This window comes from Aulostomus chinensis, chromosome 9, assembly GCF_037954235.1.
Source record: "Aulostomus chinensis isolate RoL2024-O1b breed Wild chromosome 9, RoL_Achi_v1.0, whole genome shotgun sequence".
Taxonomy (NCBI): domain Eukaryota; kingdom Metazoa; phylum Chordata; class Actinopteri; order Syngnathiformes; family Aulostomidae; genus Aulostomus; species Aulostomus chinensis.
Genome location: NC_141328.1, coordinates 1,856,936 through 1,879,058, shown reverse-complemented (window position 1 = coordinate 1,879,058; position 22,123 = coordinate 1,856,936). Strand labels below are relative to the sequence as shown.

The 22,123-nt window shown below is 47.9% G+C and overlaps 3 protein-coding genes and 1 non-coding gene across 10 annotated transcripts; all 4 read right to left on the bottom strand.

Moving 5' to 3' along the window:
- Positions 1-374: 374 nt before the first annotated feature.
- Positions 375-7,283, bottom strand: kansl2 (KAT8 regulatory NSL complex subunit 2). Of its 3 annotated transcripts, none has more exons than XM_086213028.1 (10): positions 7,180-7,283; positions 5,522-5,779; positions 4,656-4,849; positions 4,444-4,558; positions 4,075-4,238; positions 3,786-3,949; positions 2,713-2,809; positions 1,395-1,648; positions 1,103-1,309; positions 375-702 (listed from the first exon to the last, which is right to left on the bottom strand). In XM_086213028.1, the coding sequence occupies exons 1-10, from the start codon at positions 7,239-7,241 to the stop codon at positions 610-612; spliced, it is 1,608 nt and encodes a 535-aa protein (XP_086069154.1). In that variant the 5' UTR covers positions 7,242-7,283; the 3' UTR covers positions 375-609. The 3 variants fall into 3 exon arrangements, with proteins under 3 accessions (XP_086069154.1, XP_086069155.1, XP_086069156.1); XM_086213029.1 differs by having other exon boundaries at positions 4,677-4,849; XM_086213030.1 differs by lacking the exon at positions 7,180-7,283 and adding an exon at positions 6,356-6,638.
- LOC147255361 (small nucleolar RNA SNORA2/SNORA34 family) lies at positions 2,388-2,521 on the bottom strand. The gene has a single exon (XR_015117960.1). It is a non-coding gene; the product is annotated as a small nucleolar RNA SNORA2/SNORA34 family (small nucleolar RNA).
- A 156-nt stretch (positions 7,284-7,439) lies between the features above and the next one.
- On the bottom strand, positions 7,440-15,667 carry ccnt1 (cyclin T1). Of its 2 annotated transcripts, none has more exons than XM_086213027.1 (9): positions 15,446-15,667; positions 14,820-14,901; positions 14,589-14,717; positions 13,332-13,392; positions 12,493-12,555; positions 12,324-12,369; positions 11,976-12,139; positions 11,777-11,847; positions 7,440-11,448 (listed from the first exon to the last, which is right to left on the bottom strand). In XM_086213027.1, exons 1-9 carry the CDS (start codon positions 15,616-15,618, stop codon positions 10,159-10,161), a joined length of 2,079 nt encoding a protein of 692 aa, XP_086069153.1. In that variant the 5' UTR covers positions 15,619-15,667; the 3' UTR covers positions 7,440-10,158. The 2 variants fall into 2 exon arrangements, with proteins under 2 accessions (XP_086069153.1, XP_086069152.1); XM_086213026.1 differs by having other exon boundaries at positions 12,324-12,379; positions 12,494-12,555.
- A 1,770-nt stretch (positions 15,668-17,437) lies between these two features.
- sarnp (SAP domain containing ribonucleoprotein) lies at positions 17,438-21,919 on the bottom strand. 4 transcript variants are annotated; one of them, XM_086212518.1, is made up of 11 exons: positions 21,790-21,919; positions 20,897-20,996; positions 20,554-20,618; positions 20,301-20,371; positions 19,926-19,977; positions 19,769-19,842; positions 19,289-19,326; positions 19,175-19,200; positions 19,017-19,085; positions 18,251-18,337; positions 17,438-18,164 (listed from the first exon to the last, which is right to left on the bottom strand). In XM_086212518.1, the coding sequence occupies exons 1-11, from the start codon at positions 21,820-21,822 to the stop codon at positions 18,123-18,125; spliced, it is 657 nt and encodes a 218-aa protein (XP_086068644.1). In that variant the 5' UTR covers positions 21,823-21,919; the 3' UTR covers positions 17,438-18,122. The 4 variants fall into 4 exon arrangements, with proteins under 4 accessions (XP_086068644.1, XP_086068645.1, XP_086068642.1 ...); XM_086212519.1 differs by having other exon boundaries at positions 20,575-20,618; XM_086212516.1 differs by lacking the exon at positions 21,790-21,919 and adding an exon at positions 21,635-21,783.
- Positions 21,920-22,123: the final 204 nt, after the last annotated feature.

Genomic DNA, 22,123 nt, shown 5'->3' with positions numbered 1-22,123 from the left:
CGGCGCTGCTGCTCGCTAACCCTCAACATCAGCATCATCAACGATGATCACAACACATTCAAGCACCACAAACTTAAGTTGGCTAGAACTTTGTTTCAGCAAACCCGGTTCCTGCTGCTGCAGGGCGCCGACGTCAGGGTCAGCATCCGACCGCCTGAAGACCAAGAAACGTGCAGGGTGAGAAGTCGATGAGAGGAGAGGCGTTTGGGTCGTAACGCAACCTTCAGTTCTCCGGCGCCTCATTAATGAGACGTGGAAACTGGAGGAGCTCAAACGCTGCTGATGTTCTCGTGTCCGGCGCTGCAACTTTATTAAATCCTGTTTTCATGCTCGGATTGTGAGTCTCTCAATGAGGGAGAAGAAAGACGCCACTTTGAAGGACTTTAATGAGGTAACTGAACTTGTGTTTGTGGAAACACGGATCACGAGGAAGAGTTCAACTAAGTTAACAGTGTACGAGAGCCCTCCCAGGTAAAAACTGGGTCACAGTTCACCCAGGTGAACAGTATAAATATGGCCACATGAATGTTCAGTCTATCGGTCGACTGGCAGGGAATGAAAGTTTCAGGCGCGTCTCAGTGTTCCAACGATGCAGGAGGCGGAGTTTGATCATCTGGGAGCGTCGACTGAGGCGGCGTCGTGGAGGGAATTCTCGGTGGCGGCGGCGGCGGCGTCTTCTCCTCCCACCACCTCGGACACCACCTAGCAGGAAGAACAGCAGGAGGAACCACAGGTAAACGAAGGACTAACCAAAAACGACTATCAGCTGTTCTAAGCAAATCAAATGTACAAGCAGCTCTTCTTCAATCCAGCAGGTGGTTCTGTCTGCTTCAGAGCTCTTCACGGTCCTACACCAGCAGGACCAGTATGTTCACAGGGTATAAACCAGCACAGCCTGTTAGCTGACTCAGAGGACCGGACCAAAACCTCCGAGGGGGAAAAAGTTGGGGGTTTCAGAGCTCCGAGACGCTGGAATATCTGAGACCAGCTTCAAGAGCAGACACCTTTGGACTCCAGGCCGAATCGGTTCAGCCTGGTTCTGAATCATCGGTGGCTGGAGCCCATTTGAACCCTTTTACTGATTGGTGTTATTCAGGTTCACCTGGTCGTGCATGATGGCGTCGACGTCTCTCTCAGAGAGCTCCTGTCCTGACGCGTCCAGGTCCACCTGGTCTGGGTCTTCTCCGGTCAGGATGTCCATGGGGGCCTCAGCGATGGCTCTAATGGTCTGGTCCTCCAAGGCCAGGGCCGTGTCAAACTGTAAGGGGGACGGGGGGCCCTGCATGCCGTCTCCCTCCACGTCCAGGTCCTGTAGAACAGGGGTGCTGGAGTCATTAAGTGTGTTAGTACTGCAGCTGGCTCTTGCACCCTGCTGGCGACGCCACTGTGCCTACATCGCTGAACTCCAGAGGGAGGCTCTCTGTCGGCTGGAGCTCGGCTGCACTCAGGTACATGTCTTTGCTGGCGGGGGTGAACTGCTCCTGCGGCGGAGGCTCCTGCTCTGGCTGGTACATGGGGGGAGGCAGGGTGAGGTGGAGCGGGCAGCGAGGGTCCTCCGACTGGCCCATGTGCACCGTGCGCTCACACGGGACGTCAGTCAGGCCTGGACACTGCTTGAAGAGCACCTGATTGCTGTCCTGTAAGATGTCTGAGGGTCCGGGTGTCAAGGACAACAGAGTTCTGCACCACGCTTGAGCGGTACCATTTGTCTGAGCAGGTCCACATCAACTCATGGGTCTTTCAGTTCAGCTGCCGTTTCACCTTAAGAGGTGAATTAAATTTTTCAAATTTGCGCCGTCAGACATCTTGAATTCATGAAGCCCTGCTTTCCCGTTTGTCTCTGTGACTCTGGAGCTCAGCGCCAGCCACATAGGAGCTGCTAAACTGAAGATTACCAACCCAACTAATCACGTCATGATTACCAACCCTTGAATAAATCATCCAACGTAACCCTCACCTTCTTTACCCGGCTCTTCACTCAATATTTGAAAAAGGGGCAGAAGTCAACTGTTGAGGAGACGGTGGATGAGGAAATCCCTGGACCTGAATCACCACCAGCACCACGGAAAACTACGTCAGGACGGCACTTAAACTCTCTTCTCAGAGGTTCACTTACAGCCCGACACCAGCGGAAGGTCAAAGGTCAAATGCTGAGCAGTGAAGTCTTCATCTTCTACCTCACCATGTGCTCGTACCCCAACAACCTGACAGGAGCTCCTTCCCAGCCCCTCCGGTTTTCTCCAGCTCGTTCAAACTGAACCAGTGATTACAGGACGCAACATTCATGCTTGCAACAAAACCCGTTTTGTTTCTCTTAACTGAAGCAGTGAAACTGACAATGCAAATTCATAAAAACTGCCGCTGAATGAAAAATGCTCTGGAGATGTTTTTGTTCCTTCCAACTGAACTGATCAGTCCCTTTATAACTCTGGGAAACATCAACAGACCACAGGAAGGAGTTCATGTGGGCTCCCTTTGAAACCAGCAGCTACCTCAAGCTGCTGGTCTTGATCAGGGCCGCAGTGCAGCAGAGCAGAGAACCTCAGTAAAGTTTGAAATTTTACAGCTGGATTATAAACCGACCGTGAGGTTTGAAGGAAAAGAAATAAAACGTTTTCTTCCATTCAATACCAGAAAACCCATCTGCGGCTTCTTGTATGAAACACGACTATTCTGTTGTGGGTTTTTTCAGACAAACATCATTGAGGATACGCGAGACACAGTGCCGGGCCATGGGCAGACAGGGGTTGGGACATCGAGTTCCCTCCACAAAGGAGATGCATTTCTCGTACACGGTTCTCGTGTGGGGCTGCAAAAGAGGAAAGCGTGTTAGAAAATGACACTGAAGCAGCATCAGCAGGTAAAACGTCACACGCCGCTGAAGCGTCCGGGCAAACAGCCAAAGAAATAAACTGGAAACACCTCTGGTTTCTTTGGCGCGTCCGCCTGACTTGCTTCATGTGACGGGGCTTTGGGATCTCAATCCCACTGTGCTGCACTCAAAAATGCTGAGAATAATCCCCAAACCAAAACTATTTATTATCCCCCCTCCCTGAGGTTTGGTACATTCTCACAGACACTCTGCAGCCACACTCCATCAGGAGCCGTCAGCCATTGGGAGACCACCTTCTCAAGGCTTCCTCCTTCAAACACACAGATGTCACGTTTACTTGCCAAAGGCAGCCTGCACGTTTGGGCTCTGTGGATTTGTGACATTACTTCACAGTCTTTTGTACACTTGCGCCTCCTTGATGAGGTTTAGATTAATGAGACAAACATAAATGTCTGCAGTGACTTCAATTTACTTCTAAAGGCTCAGAGGACTGAGACAGTTCACAAAAGACAAAACGACAAATACACACCCCGTGAAATTCTTTCACCTCATCAGTGAGTGACGCAGCTCAAGTTGCAACAGTCCAAAACAGAAGTGGATCAGTGGAGCCAGAACCTCAAATCTATCATCAAATGTTCCTCGTGTACCAACTTTGATACAAACTATGCACAGCACAACTGTGTCTCCTGTAGTTTCACTGAAGTGAACGTCAACAGTTCACTTCAGTGAAACTGAAAGAATTAAAAAACAAGACAATTTTGTGAGTGAGGAGGGAGGGGATTTTCACAAAGACACGTCCAAAAATGTTCCAACAGCAGGGAGAATTCTGGAACTTCTGTTGGCGAGGGTCAAATAGACGAGGAACAGCTAGAGATTTAGTTGATTTGGACTCAAGACACCAGACCCCGTCCAGAGAAGGAGGTCTGGACACTGTCAGGAGGAAACTCCTTACCTGAGGAGCTCCTTCTGTCACGGCCTGCCTCCGTTCCCTCAGCTGACGGTGCAGCAGCGCTTCCACGCCGTACCGCCGACGGTATCGACGCAGGGCTTTGAGCTTTTTCAGGTTCTCCCTCTCTTTCATGGACAGCCCCTCAGGCCCTGTCAGGAGACTGCTTCCTGTCACAAACAAATCATCGGCTCTGTTACACCTTGTGGACGTTAAAGGGCGGGGTTAATTCACTGCACCAACGGTTTAACAGGTCAGTAAGTCGAGTGTAAACAAGCTTCTTAGAAGAGTTTACCAAGAGTTTCATGCTCCACTTTACGGTTGTGCAAGTATCTGCGCTTCTTCTCCTTCAGCAGGTGCTGCAGGCGCTTGAACTGGTCGATGTAGAGCGACTGGAGCCTGATGAGTTTCTCTCGAGTGATGAGCGCCACCTCCTCTGCTGTGTACACTCCTGCATGTCTACCAGAACAGAAATGATTAACTTTCCTCCAGCTACAAGAGCCTGAGCTCCATCTAACTCACCGACAGCTCCACCCAGCCCCCAATACCCCAGATAAGCATGATACACCTGAAGACCGATAGCAGCCTGAAAACAGTCCAACGCTGCAGCCCTCTTCATTCACGCTGCACCGGCCTAAAACAACAGCTGGGCAGTTCAACCTACTTGAGCGGATCCTCGTGGTCACTGTCGATGCTGTCGGCTTCACTGTCAGGGTCTCCTCTCCAGGTCTGGTCCAGGACCAGGGGACCTTGCTCCTCCTCACTCAAACTGTCCTCGTCTACCCGGAGCAGTTCAGATAAACATTACAGTCATGACAAACCACACAGGTGATGAATAATAAACTGCCGGTGTCAAAACATGTGATTAACACGTACACACTTGACAAGCTGATTTACCGAGAATGCGACTGGCTTCAGAGCGACCTCCATCAAGGCTGCGCGTCTCCGCACGGTTGTATCCACTAAGCTGAGACAACAGCGTCTCTGGAGACGGACCAGACGACGCCTTTCTCATCTGAGCTCGGAGCGCCATGGCGTTCCTTCGAGCGTGCTCGGCACAGAACGTCACTCTTCAGAGAAAGAGATAGCAGACGAGTTGGAGGTCAGACAGGCAGAAGGCTGCTTGGTTTTGTTATGAGCAGAAGCAAAAAGCCAACTCGGGTTTATTTTATCAAGCTTAGTTGAGCTTGAGCCACAGCGGCAGGGAAGGTTTGGTCCAAAAGAAGGACAAAAATGACTAAAGCTGTCTGGAGACAAATTGCCTGCTCAAGCTAAATTTACAGTTGTGCGTTTGATCGCTGATGTGCACCTTCACACAGAGGCAGATCCACACCACATCTCCAGACCATCGCTGGGCCGTACAGACACAGTTCAACATGCTGCTCAACATTTATGAGCTCAAACCTCAGACTGATTTGCTCTTTTCATCCTCCATTGTTGGACGTGCACTAACAAACCCATCACACAGGGATGCTGAAATCCTGCTGCAAACTAGTGTTTTGGCGGCGTGACCCAGCCAGACCAGGTCACAAGCCTAGGTGCTCAACTACGGCGCAGGTCATGAGCTCAGGGGGACATGTTTGCTCCTCATCAAGTACTTCTTAGGTCGGTGGTGTTATGGGGTGAATGTGACTCTAATATCAACAGACATGTTTGCATCTATGAGTTCTGCCATGTGCAAAGGTCACGTCATCTGGTTTTCATTTGGCGCTCCAGCTCGCTGCCCGCTGTTCAACACCTACCCATCTTTCCTCTCGACCTTCGGGGCAGCGTTGGGGCAGCGTTTGCCATTCTTGGAGGACACGTAGCTGCACTGCTTGAACGGAGCATTCTTGTCCTCCAGAATGTGTTTGATACAGAAGTCCAGACCCTCCAGGCGGGGCTGAGAACAAGGTCGCTGGCTGAAGGAGCAGGTCTGAGGCTCCTGGGGACGAGGGGTCTGGGTCACCCGGTTCCTACTGGAGGGCAAAACATGGATCCGTATCCTGTTCATTGCCAATCTGCAAAATAAAGAACTCAATTAGTTGATTGAGTTTTTTTCTTTCATGACTGCTGTAAGAAATGCCAGTGAGGTTTGTTTCCTGCGTCTCAAAGGTGAGACTGTTGCTGTCCTTCATCTTGTGCTATGGTAAACAGAACATCTTTGGGTTGTGTGCGGTTGGTTGGTGAGGTTCTGGCAGAACAGAGTCACACAACTTATCAGGTCCTGGATTTTGGGGGACTTGTAACAAAAATACTAATTGTATGCATGTTCCAGCTTTGGGGAGAACTTGTTTCATAGTTCTCGTTCTATTTTCATTGGTTTATTCATTTTCTTTGGATCTGTAATGCCATGTGGACAGAACACAACAGCAGCAAGAGCAGGGTAGTGGACAGGACCACACAACAGGCAATGCATGGTGATATGTTACAATATAAGAGGCTACCATAAATAAAGAGGAACGTTTGTTCCAAATGTCCACTCCGATTTAAAGAAACCATATTTGCAAAGTCCTACAAGGTCAGCAAACACTGAATGTAGCTGCCGTGACATCATGGTGAAATTTAAATTGCATATGAAATATGACGTCACTCACCTAACAGTAAGAGACTGAGATGGAGCTGCAGTCACTTACGGGGGTCCCGGCTCGGTTCTATCCTGCTGTATTGTAATATGATCTTACTACTAACGGCTGGGTTACCGATAGGGGTTGGGGGGGGGGGGGGGGCTAGTTCCTTCAACAGACCTTTAAACAGCTAAAGATTAGTTTCGATGATGGTTTGTTCACAGCTCACGTTCTGCATCCCGCGCCAGGACATTTCGGTGGTTTTGGCTTTGACAGGAACGTTCAACCACGTAACACTGGCAAATGATGAGGAGGGCATGTTATAACATCACATAAATAATTTTCAGTAAAATATTGTGAACGTATGTTTTGTGCAGACTCCTAATCTCACCATATATTATGTATAACGGTAATTAAAGCTTCTAAAGCCTCTAACTCAGGCGGCAGGTGGCTCGTTGATTCGTTTGATTAAACTTTCTTCCATTTAAACACCGTCACGCTCAGACCAACGAGTCCTGAGTACCAGAACGGTTGCCGCCTCCACTCCCAATATAAAACAACCCATCGATAAATTGATAAGAAAAAAGCAGAGGAACGTGAACTGATCAACTCTAACCCCGCGCCACACCGAACTTTAGCCCGCCTCCATTTGCTGCGTCACTCTTTCGGGTGTAAAGTCGCCATCTTTGTTTGGGTGATGCTAATCGTAGCTAACGGCTAATGCCACAATTCGCGGCTTTGGAAGGGTTTAAACCGATCCTAGACAACATTTAACCGCCTGTCTCGAAAGCGTAGATACCATGTGACCCCCGAGGAAGTGTAAACCTTCATTTTACACCCAAACAATCGCTTACCCTCCTTTCCGCTGTCTGACCAGGCCTAGCTTCTGGAGCTCACTGCGTCCACTTTCCTGCATTCCCAGCTAACTGCCACTGCCACTGCAGAAGGCAACTGAACCCGCCCCCGAGAGCTCTGATTGGCCAAAACGCAGGTTTTCAAAGGAGCTCATTGGCCAGTTTACTTGCCAATCATGGAGGCAACAAACTGACAAACACCCACAATATTGCAGTAGTAGTGAAAATAAATGAAGACGTTCACGCTAAAGAGTGTTTCCTTAAAGTTTTTATTGACTTTAACGGGGAGTAAAGCAACCACATTATATAAAAAGAACAGTGTTCACATATAACCATTTCACTGACAGAAAAAATTCCCAAACATTTCATTTCCAGACCTGAGTGTCATAACACCAAGACGTGAAAACCGTGAAACTTATTGTAAATCTGTGATTTTGCATTGTTAGGTTGCATGAATATCTTTCATTTTATTCTCGTACATGGGTTAACGTTGTCATGTCCTTTTGTAATGTTCTCACAGCTTTAATTGTAATACTTTTAATTATAAGTTTTGTCCAGATTTTTGTTTTTTTTTTAAAGACAGTATCTCTGATATCTCTTTCTAATCGTCTAGCCATCATACAAAGAACGAACACTTTGCCAGTTGCATTGTTGGCAAACATACTGAGATAAATATTCAGTGCATTTACTTTTTCGGTTATTTGACTGGGAACCCCTGCTGCCTGAGCAAAGAGCTGAACTCTCCGTCAATCTTCCGTCTGTCAAGGGAACAAAATATTTTACAATTTTATGGCTGATTTGTTGTACTGCATTACTGTGAACTGCCTAAAACAGATTTTTTTCCATAACAAAACATTAAAAAAAGCATGTTAAGCGCAGTAATACTATACAATCAAACCCATATAAAGCTTATATGAATCAAATGTACAGATGATACCTGATTCTTTCCCTCAACAAATCGCAGTCTCACACACACAACTTTAAAACATGAATTGAAATTATACAGTATTACACTTCATGCTCATGACCCTGCAGTGGAGCTATGAGGGCAACCGGGACGGTTTGCACTACTGGACACATGCAAACATGTCTGATGAATCAATCACGGCTTGTGGAGGACTACAAACAATCTGAAGACCCACTGAGTTATCTGAATGCAAATGGAACAAGAGGACAACTGGGACGTGATTGAGTCAAACCAGCATGAGCTCACAGGTGCACACTGGGATTTACACTTTGGAAAAACAAACACACACAAAAACAAACACCACCACCCTCCGGAAGGGAAATGCATAAATGAAAGAACCATACAGGGAGGTGATGCTCTTCGTCTGTACTGGATGGACTACGGCCGCCGCTCGGTGAGCACCATCTTCCCCCATGGTGTGGGCAGTTCGCTTATCTCAGAGTTTCAGGGTGACGGTGGGTGCTGCCCATCCTGCTGCCACTGGGACTGATGGACAAACGAGTCACATGACGAAGAATAACTCACATTTATTTATTTTTTCGATGGCAGTTCCTTCAGTGTGACCATATCAGGAAGATACGCCTAGAACCCTTAAATTTAACCCCTCGTATGTACACTGGGCCTCATTCGTGAAATGTTCTGAAGCACTAATTTGTTCTCACACATTCAAACATTTTGGCCCTTAATTAGGTCTTACAGAGACGCAGCACAGCCCGAAGGCCTCTCGTAGCGCCTTGATCCCGACGTCTGTTGTGTAACTTCAGACCCGTAAAAACACATTGGTGCAGTTAGTTATCTTAGAAGCACGAAATGAAGGTGATGCACTGAACCACCACCACCACGGACACACAACGTCCTCACAAGCAGCTTTCGTCCATTCAAAGAACGTAGACATTTGATGTCTTGGACGATGTCCCGAGCGTCGTTCAGGGCCACTCGTCAGCATCGCCAGCTGAAGACTCAAAGACCTCAAAATTCAATGGTGGTTTTTGCTGACTTTTTTTATGCAGCGTAGCGAAAGCTGACAATATTTAAGGCATTTAACTGAAAAAAAAAAAAAGTTCAAAAACTCATCAGCTTGGAGGAGCGATGCTAACTGACTTCTGTTTTTTTGTTGGAACGGCAGTCTATGGATGTCAGGAGTTCTCCCAAGGGTTAGCTTCCTGTATGTAAGACGACACTAAGAACAAGTTCCTGTAGCGTTTAAGGACAAATTCTCGTGCAAGAACATTTCGTGAACGACGCTCATTGTTCATTAGTGTAATCTGAAAAGTGACATAAGGGCTTACAACCATTTAAAACAATGACTGCAACAGTCAAAATCTAAAAACAAAGTTACGGTTTGTGATAATTTACAGCTTTTTTGCATTTTTTTTTATAACAAAATGTAAAAAATATTTCATGTTTGTTTGAAAGGTCTTACAATCTCTGTAAAAGATTACCAAATAATGAAAAACACAACAGCAGGGGTGGGGCGAACGCCTAATTGTTGAGGTTATGGCTATTTAAAATAAAGAAAGACATCAGGACAAAAGTATTAACGACAGCTTTGGAGATGCCCTCTCAAAACTACATAATGATGAGGAAATACCCCGGTTAAAAAAAAGGAGGGGACCATTTCTTTTTTTAAAAGCATTCAATTAATAAATAACATACTATAAAAACATTATAAAAAGACAATCTGTAAGAGAACCTGACTGCTAGGTGAGGGAAATCTTATTTCCTCCTAAACTGATGGTAAAAATACCAGGAACCATCATCTCAGTTCATCTGGAGAGCCAAAAATAGTATCTACACTTTCCTCTATATTTTTCTCACATTTTCTTCAAGCTTCTCATTATTGCCCCACAAATGATCAGTACAAGGAAAGAAGGTTCAAAGCTCCTTTAGCGCTCAGCTCACTCCTCTGCTGCCACAGTGAAGCCCATTAAATGTTGAACGAGTTCCAAACAAAAAAAGATACAATACTCAAAATAAGAAGATGTCAAGTACAATGTAGACAATACATGTGACTATTTGGGTAATGGTGGCAGGGGGGGAGGGGGTTCTGAGGGCAGGGGTGGGGGCCGGGGGTTGCTGCCTCTGGAGCCACCACTGTATCTGTAGTCCCCATACTGGGACCTGTAGTCAAACATGGACGGCTGGGACGGCTGGACCCCCTGAGCACTCAGGAGTGAGTTCAACATTTCAAAAGTGTCCTGGTACTCGTTGGACTGGGCTCCGCCCGTCGCACCGTGTCCGTTAGTGTCCGTCTTGTCACTTTTGGAGTGTGAATAGCTCCCTTGGTGGTGGGGGAGGCCCAGGCCAGGGAGGATGTCTGGACCGTGGCCCAGGGTTTGCCCCGTGGAGGAAGACAGGGATGGCAGCTGGTAGGGGTTCCTAGAGGACTTGCTGACTTTAGAGGAGGGGTGGGATCCTGCTGAGGGGTCCTGGGAGTGTGTCCTCTTACGTGAGGTGGAGGAGGAAGAGGAACTCATCCTGGAGGAGTCACTGGGGACTTTTTTGCTGCTTCCTAACGCCCCACTGGAACTAGATGAGTGTTTATGTGAGGAGGAGGAGGAGGAGGAGGAGGAGAGCGAGGCACTGCTGGAGGAGGAGTAGTAGTGGTGATGATGATGGTGGTGGTTCGAGCGTTCCCTGTGCTTGTCCCTGCTCTTGCCCTCCTCTCCTGAACCCCCCCTCTGCTTCTCAGGCACTCGTATTCGGACTTTAATATCCTGATCCTGCCCTCGGGCGCTGCTGCTGTGCCCGCCACCTCCTCCGCCAGCTAACGGGAGCCTCATTTTCAAAGAGCTCCTGTCATGCCTCTCCTTCTCCAGAGGGATTTTCAGAATAATAGGGGAGGGGTTGGACATGTCAGAGGAGGAGCTGGACTGCTGGTGATGATGCTGCTGTTTCTCCTTCCTCTGCTGCTGACCAATAAGCGCCTGTGCAGCGTTGGCGTAGTCCCTCTTCACACTGGCCTCCATGTTCTCCAACTTCCTCTTCTGGGCGGCCAGGACGTCCGCATTCTTGGCCCGATATTCACTCAGTGACACCTTAGCCGGGGCGTGGACCTCGTGGTTGGGCTGCTGCTGCTGCTCCGATCCAGCCTGACTCTTCCCGCTCCAGGTCTGAGCGCTACCTGGTGTGTCTCTCTCCTTGTCTCCCACAGATGAAGAAGTGGAGGGTGGAGCTGAGAGGCTCATGAGGCCGGCCACGGTGCTCTCTGAGGAGGCCATGGAGATCATGCTCATCATGGTGTCCCTCTGGTCACCCTCCTCCTGGACCTTTGGCTTGACCTTTGGTGTCTGACCTCCTGCCTGGGAGATGAGACACAACCAATCAAACTCGAGGTCACTCAGAGAGAGACCCGCTAGAAGGTCATCAAAGTGTAAAAAAAGGGGGGAAAATCCTGTTGCCACCAGGTGGCGCTGGAACAATCTACACCAGAATGAATCGTTCTTTGACAAATACAAACATCCTTCCACCGAGTTTGGTGAAAATCACCCTCGTGAACATGCGTGACCTGACTGACTGGCACACAAATGCCGACACCATCATGGCCTCTTTGCTGGAGGTCATCAAGGTTTCCACCCTACACGCCGACCTGTACTCAGCCACACACCAGTGATGGAAAACAAGCCGTACCTTCCAGTTGCGAATTCGTTTCAATCGGCTGGGCGTTTTCTCCAGAATCTGCAGGAACTCGTGCGTGAGCTCTGAGTGAAGAAACAGTAAAGACAAGCTCAGCCGAAGGAAGTTCAAAGGCATCAGAAGAACCGTGTGTGACTCGCGGGTCCTTCTCAAACCCATCTCTCCTTCTGGGACGAGGGTTCCGAGCACATACCATCCAGCAGCTCGAGCGTGACAGTGGGATCAACGTATTCCCACCAGTGTTTGCCGTCTGTAGACACGGGAATCTCCCAGTTTGACCACTTGCAGGCGAGATGGATGCACACGCAGGCCACCACGGGCGGGCTGTACTGCAGGCAGAACGTGGTCAAGTGCAGACTACGTGGCAGCATATGTCCCGGAAGACAGCAAAACAGAGACAGGAGGAGAGAGAAGAGAAATTCAGTGGATTGAGTTTTTCAGGATTGCACTCAAAAGGCCTGGCAACATGAAGCCCAGTCATCGCCTCACAAATCAGCTGCTTCTGAACTTGTTGTTGTGTAACAGTGAACTATGAATATACCTGTTGGTCGCCATGAAGTATGATGTCTGAGCCAGATCCTTACTCGCTGGAACAACAACAGAACAGAGAGACTCACTTAAAATCTGGAACAGCTTCACGCCGCCAGTCGCACCAGAACATCCGAGCCGTGTTTCGCGCGTGAAACTCTAAACTGTCTTTTGATGCTCACCTCTGACCAGCTGAGTGCACTTGACCACATGAGTATGCGGATGGTCGATGGTGATTTCAAAAGCTGCAACAAAAGGAAACAAAAGGAAAATAAATAAAATGCAAAAGATCCGACGACCACGATAAAGGCGAGCTCCCATTCATCGCTTCACAGTTAGAAAAGTTCCTGAAAATCAGAATGAAGCCTGCGTTTGTTCCCGTTTTATCCTGGCGAACTTGAAAACATGAACAGTTTAACGCAAAAAATGAAACAAAACAATGAATCACAAGTCATCTAAATCTTTTATCCTGACATTTGTTTTGCGGCAGTCAATTTTTCTCACATGTGAAAACAAATTCTTGCTGTCAGGCGTCAGCCAGACTCGGCCACTAACCGTCCCTGTGAACACGATATCTCAGGGACGCCTTCAGGGAATTCCTTCAAATTTGGCACAAACAACCACTGGGACACATGGATGTACTGGAATGATTTTGGTGATCAAAGGTCACTGTGACAGTCGTGGACCTCGGAGGCATACAGCTGCAATTTCCGTGCAGTACGCCTACTCCAAACACAGATGGATTAAGCAGGGATTCAGTCACAATTGTAGCTCGCGATGAGGCCATGGTTAAACACGTAATCCCCAACAGATGCTTTTAAACACAGAGAAAAAATAAAAATACAAAGCAATGACAAAAAGCAAAAGTGGAAACCAGGACTGTCAGTGGTGCCAAATATGAGGCGTGAATGCAACTTAGCAGTGTCGCTAACCGCTGCGATGTCTGTGGGACACAAGTCAAACAAGTTAGCACAACATTCCAGAATCACAGGAGGGAGCCCGTTGTTCCATCCCAACTTACCCAAGGTCTGGAGTATTATGCTCTCTAGAATGACCAGGTCTTGGGCTTGTTGCAGGTAGGCCTGAGGTTGAGAGGACAGGCACGTTACTCACTGCGACGCCTCTACCCGTCGCTAAACAAGAGCAGCTGGACATGCTTCCTGTGTCTGAAAACTTTAACCAGCCATCTGCAAGGCTTCTGAGGTGATCCCAACGACCACGTGTCTCATATTCTGAGTTCAAGGAGCCAAGGACCAATAGGTGCTGCTGATACATCTGGCTAGTCTGGTTCTCTCTCCAGTTTGTTGATTCCCCGATAAAATATAACTGAATTATACGTGACTGACATAGAGTCTCTACTTGCTCCGGTTTATTCATCGTAGATCAAAAGGATCTCTTCAAGGAATCACAACTAAACTTTGTTGGGGAAAAAAAAAAGACTGAAATTGAGTTTTGGGGCACTTGAGAGCACTGACCTACAGAATGCAGCATCCCTTCTCTCTGAAACATGACAAGAGTGTGTGAGTTTACACCGATGAGTAAGTGAACGAGGTTGGTCCTGCAGGCAGCAGCCTCTCTTCCGTTTTTCACAGATTTAACGCTGAGCCTGACTGCTCTGGTGAGTGATTTCAGACGCCGCCTGTCGAGAGCAGCAGGTCCAGCTGCCGGCAGCCATGCCCGCGCGTTAGCGGGTCTCCTAAACTGAGGCATCGGCTGATTACTATGAAACGCCACCCGCGAGCCTGATAAATCATCAGTCTCCAAGTGTGGCAAAGTTGCATGAATGTAACTCACCTTTCACAATAAAGCCTTACAGATGAGTGATAGGATACCAAAGCTGGATAAGCACAGATGCTCTTGTTTTACAACCGGTCGACATTAAAGTACCTGAACGGTTAAAACCCTACAGAGGTTGGGATGCATTTCCTCCAGGTAATATTACCACCCACACACCTGAAGTAGCAACGGCTCAAACACAAACCCTCTTCAAATAAACCGCTGCCCAGCACGAACAGAAAACAGTTCAAAGGGCCGTTAGATGTATACAGTAGTGGGTTACACGGAAAGGCATCAAACCCAGTAAAGATCAAACTCCTCTGTTCTAGATCAAGACGGCGACGCTGCCGAGAGTCACAGTAGGAGCCGCAGACATGTTCGCACCAAAGATTCGCTCACTCATAATCGAATGCTGCTTTTATTACTACAAGGATAAAAAGCCACATTCCTACAGGGTGAACAGACACGTGAAGGTCAGTCCACTGCAGCCCCACAAACTTACATCGCTGCGGACATCAGGTGAGGGCTCCTGGGGGTTGAGACATGCGTGGGCCACCTTGATAACATGCTCCAGCTTTCGGGGCTGCTCCTCCACCTTCGCCGCCAGGAAGAGAGCAGCAGGAGAAATGACCTGAGGGGAGAGGAGAGTCAGCCACCACACGCCCACAACTCCACCAAGGACTTCTTTAACCCAGGGGAAAAGGAAAATCCAGCCAAAGACACAGATACTCACATTTCTATGAAACCTGGTGAACGACTGTACCATGTAGAACCGGTGCATGTACACAATGGCAGTGTTGATGGTGAGCTGGGACCTGTCGCACGACAATGAAGGAAAATACCGCCGACAGTTCGGAGACACCGGCCGTGGCCATTCCTACACATCGAGGTGAGATTGCTTGGAACCACCGGCAGCAGAACAAAGTTGAAGTTGTTTCTGCAAGTTGTTGTTAACTCAACCGGAAGCTGCGGCGTTAGCTTCCAACTAGCATAAACGCACACAACACGCGCAATAACACACAGTGAGAGAAGCTAACACCCGTTTGTAAACATTTCCCCATGGGGCTAATATACATGAAACAAAGCTAATGCTAACGTCCTGAAGGCCCGCCGACCAGAGGCCTCGACGGCCCCGGTGAGTTACGCCGAACACGAGAAGCGCTGGTACAACCGAGGACACAACAAACCACGAACCAGCGGGTGAAACCGAAGGAGAACCGGCAACTAGCATTCGAACGAAGCACAATAACACACAGCTGCCATGCTACGAGCCGAACCGGCTTTACTAGAAGCGGAACTTCGGTAGCTAACATGCTAACGTGGCTAGCTGAGACACCAGTCGTCCCCGACAAAAGATACACGTTGAGCCGCTGTCCCATGTCCTGGAGCAGGTTCGCCGCCTGTTGCCTGTAGGACAACTCCTTGTCGGGGTCAAGTCCAGCTCGCCTGGAGGGGCTGTTGTCGATCTGTTGCCGGGTGTAGTACCATTTGTTGTTACAGCTTGCAGGGAGAGAACGAAACGAAGCCGCCATCACTGAGAAGGAGGATAGTTTAAAATTTCTGCGCGTCACAGGAAAACACGTCACACTGGCGGAAAAAAAAACATCAGTGCGATTCCCCGGATGACCTGCAGATGTCAGGAAAAACACATCCCAGCCTTGGAATTTTAGAACATTTCCACTGCTATGACGACTATGATAATAATGATGTATTTGTACATGTTCCAGTCTTATAATGTTAATACGCCGATCGTAAAACAAAGGCAATAAAACCACTGAGTATAATCCAAGAGCCCTGCAAGCATTGTGATTTGTTCACTCCTATTAGAAGACATGTTCCTTATTTTAACTTTCATGATTTTTAGGATTTTTTGATCTTCAGCCACACGACAGAAATGAGGCAAATATTAGAAACCAGACTCACCAGAAAAATGAACCACCTCCTGTCTACACTCGACAAAAACTAACGTGATGGTCCTCCAGAAAAGGGACTGTATGATTTCCTGTGTTTATGTTTTCCTTTAGTTTAATTTGAGCATAAAGATGTGAAGACTTTCCCTCCAGAGATTGAGAATTTAAGGAGTATTGTGAAACGTGAGGAGTTTTAAGTATCAGAAGAGTGTGGACTAAAGGGACAAGTTCAGCAACAAAATCCACACCGAGATGTGTATCAAGTTACTTGAGTGCTATATTTTATAACAAAGGCGGCAACGGTGGATCCAGGGCTCGGTTCCCGACATGCCTCCAGGAATCCGTTTCCTTTTTCTTTATTCTTCCTTCATGTTTCGTTTCTCCTCCAGGCGGTGACACATTTCTGTCAGTAACATTCAAAATCCATTTGACAAAAATACTTAAAAGTCACCTCTGACCTGATCTGACATTTCCTTCTGTTCACTTCTCTACTTATTTGTGTCACTGAAAGAATGTCAGCACAATCCTGAGATTAGGGGCAGCTAATCTAGAGCCGTCGACAACCGCGTCAGGAATCGTTTTTTGTTTGGAGGGCAAAAACTTTCTTCCCTTTGAATCCAGAGCGTCGTTGTGGAGAGAATTCCATCCGTGCATCAGGAGGCTTCCCTCCATGAGCCGGTGCGCTTAATGCCCGCATTCATGTAACCCTTTTTTTGTGTTGTAGATCTCACAGGAACTCAAAGAACCTTGACGAGGAATTACATGTAGAAAACAACAAAATGCATTTCATGTAAAATATTATTACCAATTTCTATGCATTTTCCAAGCATGAGGAATAATTTCATGATCACGTGAAGCCTCTGTTCACACAAGAAAAATGAGACAAATGCAGAACTCCATGTAGAATGAGCCACAGTTACTGAAACACACGCTGGGCGGCGTAAGTCAGCGCGAACAGACTTTCTCAGCCGAGCATCAGGGACCGTCACGGACTCTCGTGCAGGTGTGTGTCAATCACACTCTCACACCTTCAACTGTTGCTGGCTGCATGTCTGGAGGGGTTCACCACCGTGGGATTCCTGTCATTTTGTCAAAGCTGATGAGGAACTTCACAAATGATCGCCCAGCGAGTCGACAGGCACCACACACAGAGGAACGCAGAGAGCGCGACAGGAACAACTTCCTCCAGCTTGCAGCCGCAGCCGAGTTGACTCACTGAGGGGCTGAGAACTGCTAACACTCACTAGGGGGCGCTGTTCTATAAAGATGAAAAGAGGAGGTCAGAAAACATTTTTTAAAAAACCATTAAAATAAAACCCCTCTCGTTGTTGCATTGTGAAGATGGATTCTGGCGATTTTGGCCAGCTGGTGATCATAAAAGTCACCTTCATACATCAAGGATCTCAAACCATGCAGAGAAGTTAGGAGATTCAAACAAAGCCAAAGTCAAAAATGGAAAACAATTTATTTTATAAAATGGACAGAACTGAAGCAGTGAACCAAGAGGACAAAGGGCCACCTGCAACATCAAAAGTACAGTCGAATACACAGTGAACACAAGTGAGCTCAAGCGCTTCCACGGATCATTTCAAGAAGTTGCTGCCAACACACTGATAAACACCTCTTTGACCTGTCCAATCATCATCATCCAGATCGATTCATTCACCCAGTCTTGGACATATTACACATTTTTTGATTTCCCCGGCCAGAATGAGTCCTTCTCCTAGCTGTGACATGTAGGACACTGAGGACTGACGCTCATCGACGCCGACGGAGACTGAACCTCACTGGTGTCTTTTACCATGCTGCACCAGAAAGCCACAGTCACAATAAAAGCACAGAAATCCCCTTCAACTCTTTGGTGACGGTGAGGAAGATTGCTGCTTGATGACAAATGACCGTGAGCTGCTCTCAGACATCACAAAGCTGAGGAAAGGACCGCCAAGTGACAGATCCACAGGTGAGAGTCGCTCTGAAGGCTCGACTCAACCTCGCATCGCGTGTTTCGATGTACTTTTGATTCACAGATTTCTATGAGAGACAACTGCCGTCTTCCGGAATTTCTGATGAACCTGAAAATGCTTAAAAAAAAAAAGAAAAAAAAAGAAAAAGCCACTAAACATTATTTACACTATTCCGAATCGTTCAGCGCGCTTCATTTTCTTTGCCTGTGGAGAGAGAGAACATGACCAGAAGTGCATCCTGACCTCATCCCAAACACAAGCGGAGTATTTACACAAGAACAAAGCTCTACCTCCACATCGGCGGCACCGGCTCCTCCGGCACTCGTCAGGATCCCAAACCGCTCCTTCCTTTTTTTCATCTTTTCATCATCTTCCATCTGAGGAACAAAGAATCGCTTTAATACTGCACAGGGACCACAGGAGGTTCTTTTCAAACAAAGCAAATACTTGGTCAGGAGTGAATGGTGCATCTCTGCGAGGACTGGAGGAGTCACGAGTGGCACGTTCACGCCTGAAGGCAGGAACTGAGTAATCCTGCAGCTGGCCTGAATATGCTGAGTCAGCAGTCCAGCTTTGAAGTAGTAAATGTAGAAATATCCACTGAAGAATACCCGCAGGCCTGACAACTACAGTACACAGGGCCAAAACTACAAAGCAGGGTCCACAGATCCGGAACATTTACCATGTCCACAGTCAGGCGTCAGTGGCGCCACAACAGTGGTCATCAGCTCATGACATCAAATGGGGGTGAGTTCACATGTAAGGGGCGGAGCCAGTGTTAGATGACCAATCACCAACAAGAAGAGGAGGGAGCTGTGAATTTCGCTGAAGACAAACCAACTCCAGAGAGGATGGAGAACAGGGTTCTCCAGGTCTCCTCAAGCCAGGACTTGGAACATGGACCAAACTGAAGAGGCTGCTGGCGCGCACGGAGCACCCGGAACCGCCCTGATTCTGGCGCAGTGGGTCTTCTTCAGCGCACGCAAATAAACTAGCAAACATCTGGCATGCGTCCATTTACAGTGGAAACAGGCACAAAGAGCAAAACCCTGTCACCTTTTGTGAAATGGATGAAACGTTCATGCCAAATCTCTCTGCTCTCTTCTTCAGCTGATCGACGTTTACCTGCACGACACACAAAAACGCTCGCATCAAATCACTGGAGCAAACGAAGAAACATGAAATGTTGTCAGCCGCATTTCTGCTTCACTTACCGGAGTTTTGCTGCTGGCGACGAGGCCTGCGGAGGAGACGGACAGAGCAGGAAGTAGTTAAACTTTGCTGCCACATTCTACAGGTTATGTTACATCACTGCAGCGGATACAGACCTGGAGCAGGACTTGACGCTTTCTCCGGCAACCCAAACCTGAAGAAAGAGGGGAAACCCATCAGCGGGGCTCATTCAGGTTTATCTCTACTCTGGTCTTGTATTCATCATCGTCGGTTTTTCAGTTACACAAACGTAACCGCTGACCGAGACAAGACAGAGCCGGATTTAGTCAAGACTAGATTCTGGAGCTGTGACGCAGTGGGTGTGAGTGATGATGACTGCAGGTCCACATGATCGGGTCAGTTTGACTGTTCAAAGTGAGGCTGACAGCTCAAGGGTGCATCTGACGACTGATTTCTTCGCTTCAAGCAGCCTCCGACTGGCCCGGTGCACATGATCCATGGATCTAAATAAACGGGGCTCAGTCGAGCCGTTAAGACACACATCACAACACAAATGATCCTACAAGACACACACACACACACACACACACACACACACACACACACACACACCCCCGCGCCCTGCTAATGTCTACCTTGCAGCACGGATGGCCTTCTTGCCTTCAGCTGATGCCGGCAAGTTGAAGCGTTCAGCTCGTTTCTGTAGTCTCTACACAACAGAAGATAAAAATCAGAACATCCAGGAGAATCACCAGGACAAACCAACTGCATCCGCACACAAGCCGCACGTACTTCACCCACTGATGAGGGAGGACTGATTTTCACCACTTTCTTTTCAGCAGGTCTGAAAGACAAACATGGAGGGCGACTAATGAGGGAACACACTTGAAACCAAGAACTTGAGTTCTGCTGCGTCACAGAGATGTTCTCAGGTTCTTCAGACAGAGAGAAGTGGAATGCAGGTAGAAGACTGTCTTCTCACAGGCTGTGTCCCTGGTGGGTTAGACAACTTCCACTCAGAGAATCTGTCACACCCGGCAGCAGAGATTTCTCTGCGGTCGGCACCCAGGACAAACGAGCGCTGACCGATATATTTACAGTTATTCCCTCGTAACCGAGAGCTGAGAAGAAGGGCAGAGCGACCGAGACGGAGGGATGGTCACTTACAGCTCAGCCTCCGCAGCTTCAGAGTCCTTGGTGACTTTGACGTTGTTGGCACTCTCAACTTTAGTGAAGTCCTGAAGTGAAAATGGAAACATTCATCACTACCAGAGCTGTCAATCAATATCCTGAGTTCAAATATCAATTTGAAACACGACATCGGGCGGAAAATAAAGAAATGTTTACACATCATTTTTTGAAAGATCTGAATGGTGTTGAACTACACGTCTGAAAAGAGGAAATATTAGGAAATCCTCACTTTGATGCCGATTTCTGTTACCTCTGTGTCTTCAGCCAGCACCTCATCCACGTCCACATCTTCCTCTGTTCGGATGGTGAGACAGAGAAAGAGAGAGACAGACAGAGATTACTTTAATCTCAACAGGGATAAATTCGAGTGACCAGTCCAGGACATGAAGTGTGATTATAGACCCTGAGGTAGCACCCAGTTATATCTGCCTGGTCTGTGGAAGCAAACTTCCTGATAACGTCCACATTGGACCACAGCCGCAGCTTTAATTTAGCTGTTCAAAAAAAAGAAAGAGAAGAGCCGGCTCAAAGAATGAATGTGAGGACATGAGGTCAGGGCGCTCGTCTCTCACCGTGTTCCTCCAGGTAGGCCTGCAGACGCGCTATGAGCTCCCCTTTGTTCCCCTTGGTGTCCAGGCCCCGGGCCTCGCACTCCTGCCTCAGCTCAGCCAGCTGCAACACCAGGGACACAACATGATCCTTCCGCCATCTTCTATCAACATCTCCTTATAACAAAGCAGCCTCAAATCAAAGTGATACAGTACAATCTGAGGAATATCCAGAAAGAGTTGCTCTGGTTACATGGACTGTGTGTGTAAGAACGAATATGTCCCCCCAAACATCTTTTACCATCAGCCAATTCCACTCATAAAAGTAGAAGACAAAATTGAAAAAAAAAATGAAGCCACAGATTTTCTGAAAACAATGATTTGGTGTATGACGTAACGACTCGGCACCGGAGACGATGAACCCTCCGGAGAGCGGCTTCCCACAAACACGGCTACAACACCGCCGTGGTTTCGGAGGGCGTGAATACATCCAGGCGGCTAGTTCCTGTGGCTGAGTTGAGCTAACTCGCCTCGTCAGATCGATGGAGGTCACGCACACTTTGCTGGGACTCCATCAGGCAGAAATGGCGGGATATTTGGTATTGGAGCTACACCTACATATCTAACAACGATATAATGTTGATTAAACTCCGGCTGCCTGTTTATCTGACGTTATTAATATAGGTTGTCCCGGCACGGTTTGCTAGGTTAGCTAAGCGGCTGAGGAAACAACGTGAACACACGCCGGTTGTCAGCACTCACAGCCGGCGGACACGCTCCGCTCTTCAGACCCTCGGTCCACCGTAACTCTGGATACGGCGAGCGGATATCGTAGCTAAGAAGCGTTGTAACATGTTCTCCGCGGCTAAAACGAGCTAACGCGAGTACTGAAATAAACATTTGTTGGTAGGACAAACCTTCAGCTTCTGCAGCTCTATCACTTCAGCCATCCTTCTTTGTTGATGTGTAACTTCCTCCAATCAAACGGCAGCTGCTCTCCTTCTGATAGCCAACACTCGGACTCAGGCCCCCGCAGCGCCCCCCGCTGGACAGACGGAGGAACTGCAGCACTGTCGTCTTTGATGGCCGAGGAAAGAAACCCGTTCACAAGACATTTTGACATGGTTTTCACAAAAGATCCGTTTCCGCCACAACTTTTGAAGTTTGACATAAATACTGTAAAATTAACTGTGGAACAGCAAAACGCAGTAATCCTTCTCAGTAATAGTTTTAACTTTGCACTGGACGTTT

Excerpts from the sequence above, each read along its gene's own strand:
- kansl2 (XM_086213028.1), bottom strand. The coding sequence starts at position 7,241 with ATGCAGGAAAGTGGACGCAGTGAGCTCCAGAAGCTAGGCCTGGTCAGA. Across the intron at positions 3,950-4,074 it reads AGTGGAGCATGAAACTCTTG|GAAGCAGTCTCCTGACAGGG; the intron begins GTAAACTCTTCT and ends TGTTTGTGACAG. Across the intron at positions 1,310-1,394 it reads TCCCTCTGGAGTTCAGCGAT|GACCTGGACGTGGAGGGAGA; the intron begins GTAGGCACAGTG and ends CCTGTTCTACAG.
- sarnp (XM_086212516.1), bottom strand. The coding sequence starts at position 21,772 with ATGTTTATTTCAGTACTCGCGTTAGCTCGTTTTAGCCGCGGAGAACAT. Across the intron at positions 19,086-19,174 it reads TCGCCAGCAGCAAAACTCCG|GTAAACGTCGATCAGCTGAA; the intron begins GTAAGTGAAGCA and ends TGTGTCGTGCAG. Across the intron at positions 18,165-18,250 it reads CCGGTGCCGCCGATGTGGAG|GCAAAGAAAATGAAGCGCGC; the intron begins GTAGAGCTTTGT and ends CTCTCTCCACAG.
- ccnt1 (XM_086213026.1), bottom strand. The coding sequence starts at position 15,618 with ATGGCGGCTTCGTTTCGTTCTCTCCCTGCAAGCTGTAACAACAAATGG. Across the intron at positions 12,380-12,493 it reads AGTGCACTCAGCTGGTCAGA|GTTGTTCCAGCGAGTAAGGA; the intron begins GGTGAGCATCAA and ends CTCTGTTCTGTT. Across the intron at positions 11,449-11,776 it reads AACGAATTCGCAACTGGAAG|GCAGGAGGTCAGACACCAAA; the intron begins GTACGGCTTGTT and ends CTCATCTCCCAG.